This window comes from Monodon monoceros, unplaced genomic scaffold, assembly GCF_005190385.1.
Source record: "Monodon monoceros isolate NGI ecotype Baffin Bay Population unplaced genomic scaffold, NGI_Narwhal_1 Super_Scaffold_6, whole genome shotgun sequence".
Classification (NCBI taxonomy): Eukaryota; Metazoa; Chordata; class Mammalia; order Artiodactyla; family Monodontidae; genus Monodon; species Monodon monoceros.
Window position 1 is genome coordinate 95890674 of NW_021703783.1, and position 17538 is coordinate 95908211.

Consider the following 17538-nt stretch of genomic DNA (forward strand, 5'->3'; position numbering starts at 1 on the left):
TGCTCCCTGCTCCCACCTGCTCACTGCTGGGAGCTGACCCCCAGTCATGCCCAGTGCCCCAGGCCCATGGGGATCCTGGCGGCTGTCCCACAGACTGTGGCTTGGGGTCTCTGTTGTGCGGATCTGCCACCTTCACTCTGTGTTTTCCAAGGTCACCTTGGCTATCAGCGTGGATCAAATGGTTGAAGGGGAGAGAACAGGGAGCATCCCTCTCGCCCGCATTCCACTGGTTAGAATTCCATCATTGAGCCCCACCAGGTTGGAAAGGAGGCTGGGGAATGTAGTCTAGCTTTTTGCCCAGAAAGAGGAGAAAACAGGTTTGGTAAAGAACCAGCCAGCCTATGTAACCGTTGGGTGCTGGTAGACTGACAGAGCTAAGACATCCCTTCAAGTTGGGGGACTGATGGACCGTCAGCAGCTGTCAAAGTTCAGAGTACAGGCTTTCATTCTCGTACGTGGGTCTCGGCTACGACAGGAAAAGCCCAGCTCGATACCCCGCTACAGCGTATGCCTAGAAATTAACTTTTCTTAGGAAGAGGCTTTAGCAGATGCCCAGAGCCTGGTGGCCATTGGAAACTCACGGGCAGATCTCACGAGACTCCTGTCTTTGGAATTTGCTCAGATACGGTCTGAGACTCAGCGTTGCTAATGGTTTCAAATGCGGTGCTTGAAGCGTGACCAGCAGGTTTCTGGGGACACAATACCGTTTGGAATCCAGAAGACTCCCCAGCTACATCCAGATGTTCCGGAACCCAGGGAAGAACTTTTGAAAGACACAGCGAGGCCCTTGTAAACCTCTTAGGACCAGCCGTCCGGGGCCAGCCAGCAGGGCATCGTGCGCACTCTAGACTTTTCCAAGCAGAAGACCCTGACTAGGCAGCAGGCTAGCCAGTTGGGACACAGATTTTCACCCCTGATCGCAAACCAGCCACCAGTCGTAGAGGAACGTTGGTTGAAACCCCAGGGGCAAGGCCTTCCGTGGGCATGAAGCAGTGGCCACCTCACCCTCCAGGGCTCTGGCCTGTGCACAGTTTGCCAGCCCTGCGTCTGCGCTGGGATTCAGGGCAAAATTTAGAATTAATTTTTATGTTCACCTGGTGAGAACAGCTAAGAAAACCTGAAGGGGAAGACCCTCTATTAGGAATACAAAATATAAACCCGAAATCATTTTTAAAAGGGAAGTTCTGGGGGAGATAGATGGATCACTAGATATTGGGAAAGTCGGCGCCACAAAAGATAAGATTTTCAGATATGCTGGAGGAAACACATGGATGAGGGGGAGAAAGGAGTCAGTAGGTGATCTCGGGTTTAAACACTGGGGAAGGCTTCCCTGGTGGCGCAGTGGTTAAGAATCCACCTGCCAATCCAGGGGACACGGGTTCAAGCCCTGGTCCGAGAAGATCCCACATGCCGCGGAGCAACTAAGCCTGTGCGCCACAACTACTGAGCCCGCGAGCCACAACTACTGAAGCCCACGCGCCCCAGAGCCCATGCTCCACAAGAGAAGCCACCGCAATGAGAAGCCTGCGCACCACAGCAGAGCTAGAGAAAGCCCATGTGCAGCAACGAAGACCCACCGCGCCAAAAATAAATAAATTTATAAAGAAAAAACTGGGGAAAAGTCAAGTTGGAGCCTCACCTCACACTACAAGCCAAACTAATTCCAGAAGTGCCTTTATTAATTCTAGAGGGAAACAAAGACCTTCAGTTTAAAGCAGTGAAGGAAACCACAAAGGACAGATGGAGGGGTTTGCAGCACGGACTACTCTTGTCTCTTCTCAGACCAGGGGATCTCAAAGTGGGCAGGACCCTTTCCGGTTCTGGAAGGTATTCCTGTTTCCGTAATACTACTAAAATATCCTGTGTGTTTTCCACCCTTGCTGTCTCCTGAGTGTACGGTGGAATTTTTCAGAGGCTATGTGACGTGTGACCTTGCAAAAGATGAAGTACAGGGGCAGGTCTGAGGTCCCAGCTGTCTTCTACTGATATTAAGCCAGACATTAAAGAAATTTGCAAAATGATGAAAGAATGCCACTCTTCTCACTGAATTTTTTTAGAAAATAGTTTTCTTTAAAATATGCTATTCGTGTTGTCAGGTAATGAGTTTATTTTCAAAATAGTATTTTGAAACATTCTCCATTTTAATTTGTAACATGGTAAATATTGATAACCAAAATCTACATTAGCAGAAGCTCTTCGGGGTCCTAAAGGATTTTAATGGTGCAAAGGGATTCTGGGACCAAAAGGTCTGTGAACTGTTCTTGGTTCACAAGCACTTTGGGGGCGGGGGTGGTGTGTGTGACGCATCGTGGATGCCCAGCACATCCATCCACGCCAGTCTCACAAACGTTTGTGGAGTACCTACTATGCGTCAGCCATTGCTACCAGTGCAGTGGTACAGCCGTATATGTGTGCCTACCTTAAGAGTCTGGTGGGCACAGGGCCAAGTGAGGGAATGGATCAGCTACGTATCAAGTTAAAATTTCAGTAAAACACACAAAAAAGTAAAAAGGTGGAAACATGTGCAACGAGTATGACACACAGCAGGTTAATATATTTAATATATAACGAGCTCATACAAATTTATCAGACCCCCAGTAGATAAGAGCAGAGGTCACCAACAATCCACAAAAGAAATACAACTGCTTGACACGAAAAGATGTTCTACTTCGCTAGAAATCGAAAAAATGCAAACTAAAATACAATGCTATTTTTTTCATGATCAGATTAGCAAGTATTTGGCCAGATGAGAATACTCAGTACTGGCAAGATGGTAAAATGAGCACGTTTACCTTTGCTGGTGGCAGTGTAAATGGGTACAAACATTTCTGGAGACCACTTGTCAGTATGTAATCATGGCCCCACAAGTTTTCATATTCTTTAACTCAATAAACCCCACCTCTGAGAATCTACCCTAAGGAAATAACTTGACATTGGGGAAAACTTTATGCACAAAGATATTCATCAATTTCTAATGGTGAAAAATTAGTAAGAGAATTGGTGATCAACCATTGGCACTGCTTCACGGAGGAGCACACGGCCTTTCAACATAAAATTAGAAATAACACAGGGAAATGCCCGTGACGTAAATGAAAATACACGATATCGTATCATTACAGTAGGTAGTATCACAACTATGTTAAAACAAAAAGCAGAGAAACCATGGGGGGCAGGGGGTGGGGAGAGACCAGGAGAAACACCAAAATGTTAAAATTGTACTTCTACTACTTTATTTTCCAAAATTTCTATGACGTGTAGGTTGGCTTTGATAATGAAAACAACCAGGACATTGTTACTTGGTTATGCAAAGGAGTTACTGATGCCGCGGCGAGGAGCTGGTGTTACCCCACCACCTTTACTGCGTCCGTGCTCTGCCAACGGCCACACCCGACGTTGGGGCCCCGAGACCACACCAGTCATCAGCTCTGTCCACACGTGGTGAGTGATGGAATTATCCTAAACCCCAGCCCTCTCCCCACACAGGCAAGCTTTTGCTGCCGGCCCAACAATCGGTGCTGTGTTGCCTTCTCCAGAGCCCCATCTGTATCTTCATCTCTAAGCCCCTAACCTAAGGCTTTCGGAGCAGAGGGGATCTCAGGCTTACAGCTCTGGTTGCAAGATGGTAGGGACGGCTAAGATCTCTCCCCTCTTCCCACCCAAACTCCAGCCCTGGTAGCTGGCCCCGTTGTGTGCGTGCTCGTTCAGTCACGGGGCTGCTCCCTTAAGGTAACCTAAGTACCTGCCCAGCTCTCCCCACATTTGTTCCTCCTCCTAAAGGCCGAACTGTCAGGATCATGGTCCAGCAGGTAGTTCTGTCCCTCTTGACAACAGCAGCTCGTGCATCTTACCTGCGTCTTCATGGGGTGCTTTTGGGCTCCGTGTCATGACCTCCTCATTATATACTCACCTGGGACCAGTGAGATGGGTCTTGGCTTTTTCCTAGAAGTCACCGAAATGCTTCAGGACATTAAGTCAATCCCAAGGTCACACTATACAGTAGGCCAGAGGTCACCCCTTCTTCTAAATCTGATCTCGAACGATGCCCTGTTACGCAATGAAGCTTCCTTACCAGATGGGGTACCACGGAGACCAGAAGACAGACACAGTATAGTCCAAATAATGTCAACACCATGAAAAACATAAAACTTTCCCTCACATGCACTGTTTAACACTACTAACTCCCTGTCCCTTTAATAAATCAACACCTGTTCTCTTAAATTCAGAGAAATTATAAACCCCAAATATGTACAGAGCAGCTCCCATCCCCCGCTGCCTTCTCCAGCTCGGTCCTCCCAGTCACTTGCCCTTGCTCTGGGCTGCATGAAGCCTGGGTCTCATCCTCTCTAGCTGGGGACTAGGGTGTCTTCCACTAGAGCCACCAGGGGCTCCCAACGTGGGGCTTCTTCCAAGTCCAACCCCAAGCCTCGCATCTACTCCGGTTTCCAAGGTTGAGGAAGCGATCACCAAGGTCGCAGGCGTCCAACAGCAGCAGAATCCCCAGCCCGTACCGTGCGCAGCAACAGGCAAAACCCAAGCAACTCACCAACCCAGACGCAGCTGCAGCAGCAGCCCAGGCTGGGCACGACGACCCATGTGCAGAGGGCCAGTCACGGGTGCAGGCAGGCAGCATGGCCAGCCTTGCCTAGCGGCTCTGGCCTGGTTATGTGCGGCAGCTGAAATGCAGCACGAATGCAAACACAGTAGGACTTCTAACGCCACTTGCGCACAGCCAGGGGTTGGCGAGCAGTTCCTGCCCTGCTCCCGTGCTGGGTCTCCTACCCTGGCTGGGCTGGGCCACGTGGAAACTTTCAAGGTGTCAGTTACCCCTGCAGGCCTCCTTTTCCCCGGGTGTCGTTGTACCCCTTCAGCTGTGGGCACCTCCACCTGGCAGGTAGGCAGAAGAGAATAGAGCAGGAAGTGCAAGTGATCTGCACAACCCCACACCGGAGGGCCCGCCCCCCAGAAGAGTGGCCCACTGTGTGCCCTCCCCGGCTTCAGGCTTAATGAGCACCACGGTCCCGCCTGAACAGCCTCGGCTGGAATCCAGGGGGGCCTGAAGCCTGGGTTCAGGCAGTGGCTCAGCAGGGCAACTGGGCTAACAGAGTTTATGAGTGGGCAGCAGTGGTCCACGAACCCCAGCAACCACTGATCACCCTTGACCCTGTAGGCGGTGGTTGCTTCAGGAGCACAGTCACTTTCCCCTGCATCATGGAAACTCTTAGGAAGAGGGGATGGGCCCTAGGAGCCAACCTCTGGGGGTCCCAAGACGTAGGCCTGCAGGGGTGCACAGAGGCTGTCCTCCGGCAGTCGGGCCTGGACCAGCAGAACAGGGGCAGATGAACCCAAGGTAGGACAGCCCATCTCCCACCGCCTGGGTGGTCATGGAAATGCGGTTCATTTGGCATTGAAATATGGTGGGAGCACCACGGTCCAAAGGGCTTGGCCAAGACTCGTTTAGAAAGTGGTTCTGGGCGTCCCCCGTGAAGGCCACCCACCACTAAGAGGCACAGAATCAGAACACGGGCACCAGCTCTGCACTGTCCCCGCATTAAGACCGAGGCAGTCCGCAGCTCTTTTCCTTTGCAAACGCCAGCAAGGCCTTGGCCGGGGCTGCAGAGGCAGACACCCTCTCTCCTTAAGGGTTCAATGATGCATCCCAGAGGAGCTGGGTCTCCAGCCCTGAGTCCATGTTTTCTGGGACAAAGGCTGGACATCTCATGGACAGCCCAGGCCTGGGGAGGACACGCTACACAGAGGCTTTGGAGACCTAGAGATCGTATGTGTGGCTCAAGGGGCTGAGGTGAAGGCCACATGTCCCCTGCAGGGAGAAGGGAACAGGTCTCAAGCTAGACAAGCGCACCACCAAGTGCCAGGGGTCAAAGAGGAGGGGGGACTGCTGATTCCCACAGGGGGGACACCACCGCTGATTCCCACGGGGGGTCCAGGGCAGCAAAGTGAGCCTCTAGATCCCACCCTCAGCCTGCCGCGGGTCTCAGGCAGGGATGGACATGTACGTGCTGCCTGTGGAGGCTTGATGGAAATGCCCAGTGATCCCAAGTCACAAGGACCTTCCTAGCAGGCGAGTTCCGGATTCCCCCCAGTCCTGGCGCTATCAGAACACTGGCAGCTAACGCCAGGCATTGATGGGGGTGCAGCCTGCGGGGGCTCCCCACTAAGGCCGCATTAGCAGTCTTTCCCAGTGGCAGCAACAGGGCACAAGGACTACATACTCATGTGCAGAGTGAAGCTGGCCCCCCGGAAACACTGGAACCACACTCCCAGCTGTGATCCTTGGCCGCTGACAGCAGAGACGAGGCCCCTGCCTGCTACACCGGGCCCTGGCAGGGCTGGCAATCACCTACGGGCAGGATGCCAGGCTCTCCTCTCCAGGTACCCCCATCAAGCCACCCGCCTGGCCAAAAGGGCTTCTTTCTGTCATCAGCAAGCTCACTACTGAGAACAGGGCAGCCAGGTGGGGAGCTGCCGTGGGGCCGCAGACGGTGGAAGACGAGCGTCTGTGAACCTGGTCAGGCTGGGAAAGGTCAGCCCCAATGGTCCAAAGTGTGTTGCGGGGTCAGCGTGACCCAGCAGCAGAGCTGTGGTCACTAGAAGAGCTGGAATTGCAAGCGAGAGAAGGGAGACATGCAGTGGAGGTCCCAAGCTAGCACGCGATACCAGGAAGCAAGGTGGGTCACAGGGCGCCCAGGAGCAATGACAGATGTCCTTATGCAACGAGAGAGGCGGGAAGGGATGTCTTCAAACAAGGTCGATGCTGTGGTACGGACACTTCTACGCAGCAAAAGGGGTATGCTACCTGGGTGGCGGCAGACGGACCAGGGTGGTGGCCGATTCCTAAAGGTTCCGAGCTCTGGTGGGCAGGGCCGGGGCTGGACTGGTCCCATTGGAGGCTGGGTGCACAGGGCAGGGCACCGTGCCCGTGGCGGCCAGCTGGCGGCAGAGTGACTGCCGTTCCCGCACGGCTCGATTCGAGGCCGAAGTCTTTCTGATCTGGGCGCGCCGGGCGTGCCGCAGCGGAGACTTGTAGGTTCTCCGCAACTCGGCCAGGAATCCCTGATAGTTGTTTCGCAAGGGGCTGTCGGGTTGCATGTGGGGGATCGCCCACTTCTCCGCCTCCCCGGTCAGCCGGGACACGAGGAACGCCACTCGCTCAGCCTCTCCGGGGAAGCGCGAGGCCTGGAAGATCATGAATCTGTCCATCTGCATCAAGAACCCCGCCAGCTGGCCAGGGTCTCCGGAAAAGGGCTCGGGCAGAGAGGTTGGAGGCGTTGTCATCGGCCGGGTCCCATTGGAGGTAATGGCCGAGATGGGTGGGGTGATCTGCAGCGCCCCAGGAATCCGAGCCCGGGTGCGTAACAAGGTCAGTTCCGCCATCACGCTCTCCAGCATGTTGGTGAGGTTGGCCTTCTCTGCCCGCAGGGTCGAGGCCTCCCGCCTCAGCGCGGAGTTGGTGAGGCGCAGGGAGGTCAGGGTGTCGATGACGTCATCCATTTGGGCATTGGTAGAAGCTGCAGAGGCTGGGGTTTCAGCTTTTGCGGTCTGGGGTTGAACCATGGTGGCCAGAAGTCGGCCTAAGTCTGAGGCTGATGAAGCGGGAGAAGGGGGTTTGGGTATCCCAGAACCTGAGCACCTGTAATGCTAAAATTGGGTAGACCCAGAGAGAAACCAAGGAAAGGGTAGGGTTCAAGACCCAGCGTGGCTCAGAAGCCCAAACAAGAAGGCAGGGCAGACGGACCGAGAGATGAGCACAGCCAGACCAGGCAGGGGGTGCAGACCCTTGGGGATCCCCAGCTCCGGATGTGGCTCCTTGATCGCCGCCCTCACAAGGCCATGGCGGGCTGCACAGGAGGGTGGACTTGTTCTGGGCCCTGAAGGATGAAAACATGGTTTAAAAACGGTTTCGACTTTGGAAACGGGGGTTAGAAGTAAGGGACGCGGCGTGGGAGGAGCGAAGAGCGGGCGCGATGCGGGCGCCCCCGCCGAGGCCCCCTCCCTACGCTGGGCCCGGCGCCCACCTGGGGCAGAACAAAGGGCCGATGCACCCGCGGCGGCGCCGGGGCCTGGGGCGGGCAGCGGGCGCGTACCTGGGTCTCCGCGGCTTCCTCCGCGGCTCCGTCTGCCGCGCCGGCCGCGACCAAGATGGCCCGATCGGGGAAGGCGGGCAGGCAGATGAGTCACGGCGGCGGCGGGAACTGCTTCCCGGTCACGTCAGGCCCGGGCGGCGGCGGCAGGAGGCAGGCGCGGGCAGCCTCTGGAGAGAACACCGGCCGAGCTGGGACCGGGCCCGGTGTCGCGGCGGAGGGCTAGTGGCTGAGCGGCCGGGGTGCGGGCGGGGCCTGCGCGGCTGCGGTGGCGGCTCCACGCTCGCCTCGCTTGGGCCCCGCTGGTTGCCATGGAGACCACCGGCTCGCGCGCGGCCGAGGCCCCGCCCCGGAAATGGCGCGCCCAGCCCCGCCTCCCGGGCAACTGCGCTGTGCCGGTCCTCAGCAGCCAATCAGTGATGACTGATTTTATTATTATGAATAATTAAGAATTATTAAAATTTAAATTATTTAAATAATTAAGGATTATTTAAATTCTTTCTAAGACTGCTAGTAAAGCTCTTTTTGTATAGGTTGTAATTTTTTTAACGAAGTTTGCTTTACATACTGTGACTTCAATACAAGTTCAATGTAGTGTATATTCACTGTAGAAAAATTTGATATCCGAGAAGTCTTTTTTGAAAAAGTTTATATTCAGAGTCCCTCCACCTGCGAGAACAAATAGTGATATTTCTCTACTTCCACCCAGTCACTTTTCTATGATATATTCTATTACAAAATATCAATTATTGGGAATTCCCTGGTGGTCCAGTGGTTAGGACTCCATGCTTTCACTGCAGGAGGCACGGGTTGGATCCCTGGTGGGGAAATTAAGATTCCACAAGCTGCGTGGCGCAGCCATAAATAATTAAATAAATAAATATTAATTATGGTACCTTATGCTTTGCGACCTTAATTGCACACTGAATTTGAGCATTTTCCATTAAAACTATTTCAAAAGCATAGTTTTCAATTACTGCCTATGTTCCAATGAAATCGTGTACCCAGTTTATTTAATATGCCCCTTTTGATAGAGCTCCATCTTATTTTACATGTGGAAGTTTTATAAACCTCACTTGTGTATGAATCCCAGCCCCTTCCTCTGCCAGCTTTGCCAGGGTAATCGCCCAGGAGTGAAATTACTGGGCCAAAGTGTATGAGCTATTTGACTCAGGAACTGGATGCTTTTCCCACTTGACCTTGCTGAGCTACTTCTAAATGGTCAGTTCCAGGATGGAGCATGAATGGAGAGAAAAGACGCCCACCATTGCCAGTGTTTCGAGGACACCGTCTTCAAGGAGGCTAAACTACTGGCAGCCACTTGCACCCCTCTGGCAGGCCTGGCCAGAGTCGGCTTCACTCATACCTTTACAGTTTTTGCTTCTATAAAATGGGAGTTGGAACATGAGGGTGTCAGTACTTGGAAGAGAGAGTCTAGCTGTGCCCACAACTGTGTGTACCCCAGTGTGACAAAAAGTGCACCTTTTGCGACCAGCTGAAAATGTCCAGTACATGAAGCAAGAGGGGAAAGAAAGGAGACAATGTTTCCTTAAACTGCTTCTGTGAGTTCTCCCACCTCACGAGGGGGCAGGAGCTGCATTCATCTTGCCTGAGGTCGGTGAGTTCAAATGCAGAAGTTGTCCTGTACCCCTCTACCCCTCCCACTTTTTCCAAACACACAGAGGAATCCATTCCTGTGAGTCACCCCACCGGTTTTTCTGCCCTCAGCGCCCGGATTGCCCCTCCACAGGTTACTGGATGCTGTGCATATGAGTGAAGTGTCTGCTGCATTTCCAGGTGTGGTTGACACCATACATCTTAAATTCTCAGATGCATTTAATATAAGGTGCGCCTTGATTTGAGAAATGATGAAACATAAACTTGAAGAAATATATAATTTATTTGTATTTCACCTATCTCAAACAGGATACGAAGTGGCATTGCATAAAATAGAGCTAAATAAAGATGAAAATAAATATTAAAATAAGAAAAACAGAGTATTTGGCTTCAGATCCAGATAATGCTATGATTCAGGCTGTGAGGGGTTGCTCTGTGCCGCAAACACACAACAATAAACTATACAATAAAGTGTTGAGAGGATCTGGCTGGGCTCAAAAGCAATATAAACTCCACTGTGGTCCAGAAACACAAACTGCTAAGTATGGACAAAGCCACGGGCTTGCTGTTCTCTGGATCCCAAGGCATAATGAGGACACAAGGCTGGAAACAGAGTCAGGATCCCTATTTGAAATGAGGGGAGAGAGTGTTCACCCCTATGTCAAAGAGGAGTCTGAAAAATCTCTTCAACCATTTCATGGGGCAACACCTTCTGTGAAGGTGTGGCCCTAGGACAAGGGAGAACATCCAATATCATTAATCTCACGCCCCATGGCTGACAAGTAGACCCCAGAGGGCCAGGAATTGTGAGCCACCAATATAAAACACGTTTCTGTACTGCAGACCAGGCATCACTGGAGTGACCCCAAACTGCTAGACCAGGGGGAGAAGTGGCCTCAAGATGGAGGGGGGTTGAGTACACAAAGAGAGAAAGAAAGTGAAAGATACCCTTTTACCCAAAATTGAGCCTAAAAATCAAAACTCTGAAGCCCATGAAGACATCTAATGCTAAGAATAATGGCCACCAAAATCAATAATCATAATATGAATTAACTCCAGGTGAAATTAAAATAATAGAACAGTCTGGAAAAAAAAGACTTTAAGTAAGCATATTTAGGGTGCTCGATGAGACTAATGAAGGAATAACATTTGTGAAAAGAACAGACAATGGGGGTGGGGGAAGCAGAAATGTAACAAGATAAGGTGGCTATGAAAAAGTACCTTCTAAAAAGAAATATAGTCAATTTCCATTTCTGGGAAGATGGAGTAGTTTCATGCTTCCCTATTCTTTCAGCAAAGCACAACTGAAAACAACTAAAAAAAAAAAAAAAAAGACTCAAAAAGGTGGAAGAAAAAAGGCAGACTGGCTAGGTTGCTCAGTATCCAAGGAATGACACAGTGGTGGGTTCCTTGGATATTCTTTGGTATCATATAGCTCAGATTTGCAGACAAAGAAGCTGGCAACCTGGAAGAGGCATACAAAAAAAAAAGCTCCTCCAAAAAGCCTGCCCTCTCAAGCCAAAGAATGAGGAAAGAGATAGCCTATGAAGATGGAATACTTAGACAATAACCACTCTACTCCAGCCAAATGCTGCAGAAAAATCAGTGGCCCCATCACTATTTGTGCCAGCAAAGGCTAAGTAGGGAGCCTAGACTTCCACACTTGCCAAGCTAAAATGATGTTCCCCACCCCGCCCCCTGCCAGGGATGGTATCAGAGAAATCAAAATATTTCCCCAAATTTGATGACATGCATTAATCTGCACATCCAAGAAGCTCAACAAACTCCGAGTAGGATACACTCAAACACCTAGACACATCATCATCACACTCTTGAAAGTCAAAGACAAAGAGAAAATTTCAAAAGCAGCAAGAGAGAAGAAAGTGATCTATATAAGGTGTCATCAATAAAATTAACAGTTTGTTCCTCGTCAGAAACCATGGGAGCCAGAAGGCAATGGGAAGATAGATTTAAAGTGCTGGAAGAAAAGACTATCAATGAAGAATTCTTTACCCAGCAGAACTCTCTTTCAAAAATGTAGGGAAAATTAAGACATTTCCAGGTAAATAAAACTGGAGAGAATTCATCACTAGCAGACTGGCCCTACAAAAAATAATAAAGAGAGGTCCTTCAGACGAAAATGAAAGGACATTAGGCAGTAGCTGGAATTCATATCAAAGATAAAGAGCCCCAGTAAAGGTACCAACATAGGTAAATTAAAAAGACAGTATAAGTGTATTTTTGTTTGTAACTCTATTTTCTCCTGTATTATTTAAAAGACAACTGTGTAAAGCAAAATTTACAAATCTATACTAATGAGCATACAATATATTCAAAATGTAGGGGCTTCCCTGGTGGCACAGTGGTTAAGAATCCACCTGTCAATGCAGGGGACACGGTTTGAGCCCTGGTCCGGGAAGATACCACATGCCGCGGAGCAACTAAGCCCGTGCACCACAACTACTGAGCCCACGTGCTGCAACTACTGAAGCTCACGTGCCTAGAGCCTGTGCTTCACAACAAGAGAAGCCAGCGTAATGAGAAGCCCATGCACTGCACTGAAGAGTAGCCCCCACTCGCTGCCTCTAGAGAAAGCCCACACGCAGCAATGAAGACCCAACACAGCCAAAAATAAATAAAATAAAATAAATAAATAAATTTATTTTAAAAAATGTAATTTGCCTGACAATAATAGCACAAAGCGGGTAAGGAGGAGATGGAGCTATTTAGAAGTAAAGTTTTCTAAACGGTTGAAATTAAGTTGGTATTAATCCAAACTAGATTTTTATAAGTTAGGATGTTAATTGTAATCCTCCGGGCAACCTTAAGAATATAATTCAAAAAATATGTGAAAGAAATGACAAGGGAATTAAAATAGTACAGTAGCAATTATCTATTTTATATGAAAGAAGGCAGTAATGGAGGAATAGAGGAACAAAGAAAATAGGACATATAGAAAACAAATAACAAAATGGCAGATGTAAATCCTACATTATCAATAATACATTAAATGTAAATGGGTTAAACATTCCACTTGAAAGGTCGAGATTGGCAAAATGGATTTTTTAAATGACCCAATTTGATGCTATCCACAAGAGGCACACTTTAGATTCAAAGACACAAGTAAGTTGAACAAAAGAATGAAAAATGATATACCACTCAAGCTAACAAAAAGAGCACTGGAATGGCTACACTAATATCAGACAGAACAGACTTCAAGACAAAAATTGTTACTAGAGAAAAAGAAGGATATTTTGTAGTGATAAAAGGATCTATTCATCAAGACAACAATTATGAACATATATGCACTTGACAACAGAGCCTTCTATTTCAATATTTATCTACAAATCTATGGTAATCAAGAATGTATGATCTGGCATAGTTGAATGGAATAGAATTGAAAGACTAGAAATAAATCCTAACATTTAGTCAATTTATTTGAAGGAGGGTGCCAAAACAATTTAATGACCAAAGAATAGTCTTTTCTGAGACTGGATATCCATAGCAAAGAATGAAGTTAGACCTCCTACCTCACACCCTGTACAAAAATTAACTCAAATGGATCAAAGACCTAAATGTAAGAGCTAAAACTATAAAACTCTTAGAGGAAAACCTAGGGATTTTCTTTGTGAGCTTAGATTGGACAACAGTTTCTTTGATATGGCACCAAAGTACAAGTGACAAAAGAAAAAAATAGGTAAATTGAATTTCACCAAAATTTTAAACTTTTTATTTCAAAGGACACTGGCATAAAAGTGAAAAGATAACCCACAGAATGGGAGAAAATATTTGCAAGTCATATATCTGACAAGGGTCTAATACCCAAAATATATAAAGAATTCTTACAGCTCAATAATAAGAAAGACAAGTAACCCAAGTTTTTTAAATGGGCAAAGTATTTGAATAGACGTTTCTCTCAAGAAGATATACAAAGGGCACATAAGCACATGAAAATATATTAAACATCATTAGCCTTTAGGAGAATGCTAATCACAGCCATAATGAGATCTTACTTCACATTCCCCAGTACTGCTGTAATCTAAAAGACAGACAATAACAAATGTTGGTGAAGATGCAGAAGAACTGGGACTCTTACACATAGCTGGTGGGAATGTAAAATGGTGCAGCTACTGTAAAACCGTTGAACAGTTTCTCAAAGAGCTAAACATAGAGTTTCTATATAACCCAGCAATTCCACTCCTAGGCATATGCCCAATATAATTGAAAACACGTGTCTACATGAACATTTGTACATGAATGTTCACAGAAGCATTACTCATAATAGAAAAAAAAAAAGGAACCAACCTGCACGTTCGCCAATTGATGAATGGATCAACAAAATGTGGTATCACAGTACAACGGAATATTAATCAGCCATAAAAAGGAGGGAAACACTCTTGTCCCTCAGTGCCACGGGGGACTGGTTACAGGACCCCCCATGGATACCAAAATCTGTGGGTGCTCAAGTCCCTTATATAAAATGGCATGGTATTTGCATATAACCTATACACATCCTCCTATATACTTTAAATCATCTCTAGATTCTTCTAACACCTAATACAATGTAAATGTTATATAAATCGTGATAAATACAGTGTAAACACTATCTAAATAGTTGCCATGCACAGACAATACAAGTTTTGTTTTTTGGAACTTTCTGGAAATTTTTCAAATATTTTTGATCCACGGTTGGTTGAATCCACAAATGCAGAACCCACGAACACAGAGGGCTGAGTGTACTGGTGTGTACTACCACATGGATGAACCTTGGAGGCACTATGCTAAGTGGAAGAAGTGAGACACAAGGGCTACATATTGTATGATTTTATTTATATGAAATGTCCTCTGTAGGCAAACCCATAGGGACAGAAAGCAGGGTCCTGGTTTCCAGGCTCTGGGGAGAAGGAGGAAAGGGAGAGTGACTGCTGAAGGGGACAGGGTTTCTTTTTGGGGGGATGAAAATATTCCAGACTTAGTGTTGATGGTTGTACAACATTGTGAATATACTAAAACCCACTAAATTGTATACTTTTTAAAAGGGAATTTTATAGTATGTGAGTTAGATCTTTAAAAAAAAAGTCAACTGCCATTCATGATCAAAAGTCACAGAAAAATGAGCACAGAGGGGAACTTCCTCAACTTGATAGGGAGTTTCTACAAAAACCCAATAGCTAAGTTTATACTTAATGGTCAAGACTGAGTGTGCTTTTCCCCCAAGAATGGGAACAAGGCCAGGACGTTCCCTCTCACTATTTTCATTCAACATAGTGCTGGGAGTTCTAGCCAGAGCAATGAGGAAAGGAAAAAAAAGGAAATAAAAGACATTCAGATTGGAAAGGAAGAAATAAAACTGTCCTTACTTGCAGTTGGCCCGACTGTCTACATAGAAAATCCCAAAGCATTTACCAAAAACAACAATAACAACTTCCTAGAACAATAAGTGAATTCAGCAAGGTCACAAGATGCAGGTGAATATACAGGAATCAATTTTATTTGTATATGCTAACAATGGACACAAGGTCAGCGACATTTAAAATATAATACCATATACAATCACTCAAAAATACATAGATGTATATCTAACAAAATTTGTACAGGATTTGTATGCAGAAAACAATAAAACCTGATCAAATTAAATTTTATTAAATTAAATTTTAAATTTTAAAAGATTTAAATAGAGAAAGAGACGCACTGTGAAATAGTTTGGAAGAATCAACACAATAAAGAGTCAGTTCTCCCCAAAATGATATGCAGGTTTAATGCAGTGTCTATCAAAGCCCAAGCAAGATTTATTTTGGGGTGGGGGTGGGGCGCTGGGCCTTGCCACTTTATTGACACCAAAGATCCCAGGCTCTGCTGGGACTTCCTGGGGGTCTGACATCAGGCAGCCTCTGCCTTTGATATGGGGTAGCTCAACGGGTACAGCGCTAGAGCCGGCTCAGTTCTGGGTCCTTAGCCTCAGTCCAGGGTGGGCAGCTGCTTCTCCGAGTCACAGCTGGTCAAGCACAGGTTGTAGAAGGAGTTGGAGTCAAAGGCTGAGCTTACCTCTCGCCAGCCCACCCACCCAGCAGCCTGTAGTTCACTGGGGTTTTTCGGATCACCCCAGCAGTGAGGGTCCAATACCAGGACGTAGGCTTCCGTGCCTGGGCCAAGCAACGCCTCTGACTGGGCATCCGCATCCCCTCCAACCATTACAGGCCCCCCCGGCCCCTGCCAAGTGGGAATAGAGCCTCTCCAGTTCCCCCTGAAGCGCTGCTCCACGGGGCACGTGACATGGGCGCCCTTGGGGACCCCCGAAGTGGTCAAGGCAGAGGCTGGCCTCTACACAGCCGATCGATCCCCGAGAGCCCCGGAGCCCGGGGGGCTTGTCGTCCATGTCCTCCAGGGCCGCCTGCACTGCAGCCAGTTCGGGTACGCCCGCCGGCCGGCCCTCTGGCCACGAGCACAGCGTTTGCAGAGTGCGGTAGCCGCAGCCCCAGCCCCGGTCGTCCACGCCGTCGCAGCCGTAATGGTAGTAAATGTAATGGCCCGAGAGGAGGGCCAGGCGAGCGCGGCCGCGGCCGGGCAGGGCCAGGCCCAGGTGGACGTCCTTCAGCGCTCCAGGGCGGTGGGCGGGAGCGGCGGTCGCCGGGCCAGGCAGATGCGTCCTGCAGGCGGCGCGGGGCGAACTCCAGGGAGAACTCTGGGCTCTAGCGCTTCCTCTCGGCCCCGAGTCTTGGGCGAACTGTGGGCAGGCGAAAGGGCCCTGGGGTCGCTCTCCCCCGACCCCAGGCGCGCCCCGCGGCGATGAGCCAAGATTTTTGGTAGATATACAGAAGATTATTCTAAAATATATATGGAAAGGCAAAGGAACTAGCTAAAGGAAATAGATAAAACAATTTCGAAAAAGAATAATGAAGTGAGATATATCAGTCTGCCCGATTCAAGACTTGTAATATAGCTACAGTAATTAAGACTGTATTATATTGGTGGAGGGATAGACATATAGATCAATTGAACAGAATAGAGAACCCAGAAATAGACCCATACAAATATGTCCAACTGATTTTTGACAAAGATGCAAAAGCAACCCAATGGAGGAAAGACAGCTTTTTCAACAAACGGTGCTGGAGTAATTGAACATTCATAGGTTTAGAAAAAAAAACAAAACTTAATCTGTCTCACATCTTATGCAAAAATTGTCTCAAAATGGATCACAGACTTAAATGTAAAATATAAAACTTTAAATAGATGAAATCTTTGCAGTGTAGGGCTAGGCAAAGAAATCTTAGATTTGACACCAAAAGCATGATCCATAAAAGGAAAAATTGATAAATTGGACTCCATTACAATTTAAAACTTTTGCTCTGTTAAGAGTATGAAAATACAAATCAGAGATTGGGAGAAAATGGCCTACAAAAGACGGGTATCCAAAACATAAAGAACTCTCAAAACTCAACAGTTGGGCTTCCCTGGTGGCGCAGTGGTTGAGAGTCCGCCTGCCGATGCAGGGGACACGGGTTCGTGCCCCGGTCCGGGAAGATCCCACATGCCGCGGAGAGGCTGGGCCCGTGAGCCATGGCCGCTGGGCCTGCGCGTCCGGAGCCTGTGCTCCGCAACGGGAGAGGCCACAGAAGTGAGAGACCCGCGTACCGCAAAAAAAAAAAAAAACCTCAACAGTAAAACAACGAACAACCCAATTAGAAAATGGGCCAAGTATGTGATGAAGAGACATTTCACCCAAGAGGCTATACAGATGGCAAATAAGCACATGAAAAAATGTTTACCATCATTAGCCATTAGGGAAATGAAAATTAAAACCATAAAGGGATACCATTACACA

At 48.2% G+C, this 17538-nt stretch overlaps 1 protein-coding gene and 1 pseudogene across 2 annotated transcripts; both read right to left on the reverse strand.

Annotated features, from left to right (window-relative positions):
* Nucleotides 1-2099: 2099 nt before the first annotated feature.
* On the reverse strand, nt 2100-8318 carry RTL6 (retrotransposon Gag like 6). 2 transcript variants are annotated; one of them, XR_003791236.1, is made up of 3 exons: nt 8103-8318; nt 6231-7886; nt 2100-4884 (listed from the first exon to the last, which is right to left on the reverse strand). XR_003791236.1 is itself a non-coding variant. In XM_029206595.1 (2 exons), exon 2 carries the CDS (start codon nt 7570-7572, stop codon nt 6853-6855), a length of 720 nt encoding a protein of 239 aa, XP_029062428.1. In that variant the 5' UTR covers nt 7573-7886; nt 8103-8318; the 3' UTR covers nt 2100-6852. The 2 variants fall into 2 exon arrangements, 1 of the variants encoding a protein (XP_029062428.1); XM_029206595.1 differs by having other exon boundaries at nt 2100-7886.
* A 7356-nt stretch (nt 8319-15674) lies between these two features.
* Nucleotides 15675-16092, reverse strand: LOC114885060 (annotated as a pseudogene).
* Between the last annotated feature and the right edge of the window lie 1446 nt (nt 16093-17538).

Coding starts and splice junctions, on each gene's coding strand:
- RTL6 (XM_029206595.1), bottom strand. CDS start 7,572: ATGGTTCAACCCCAGACCGCAAAAGCTGAAACCCCAGCCTCTGCAGCT.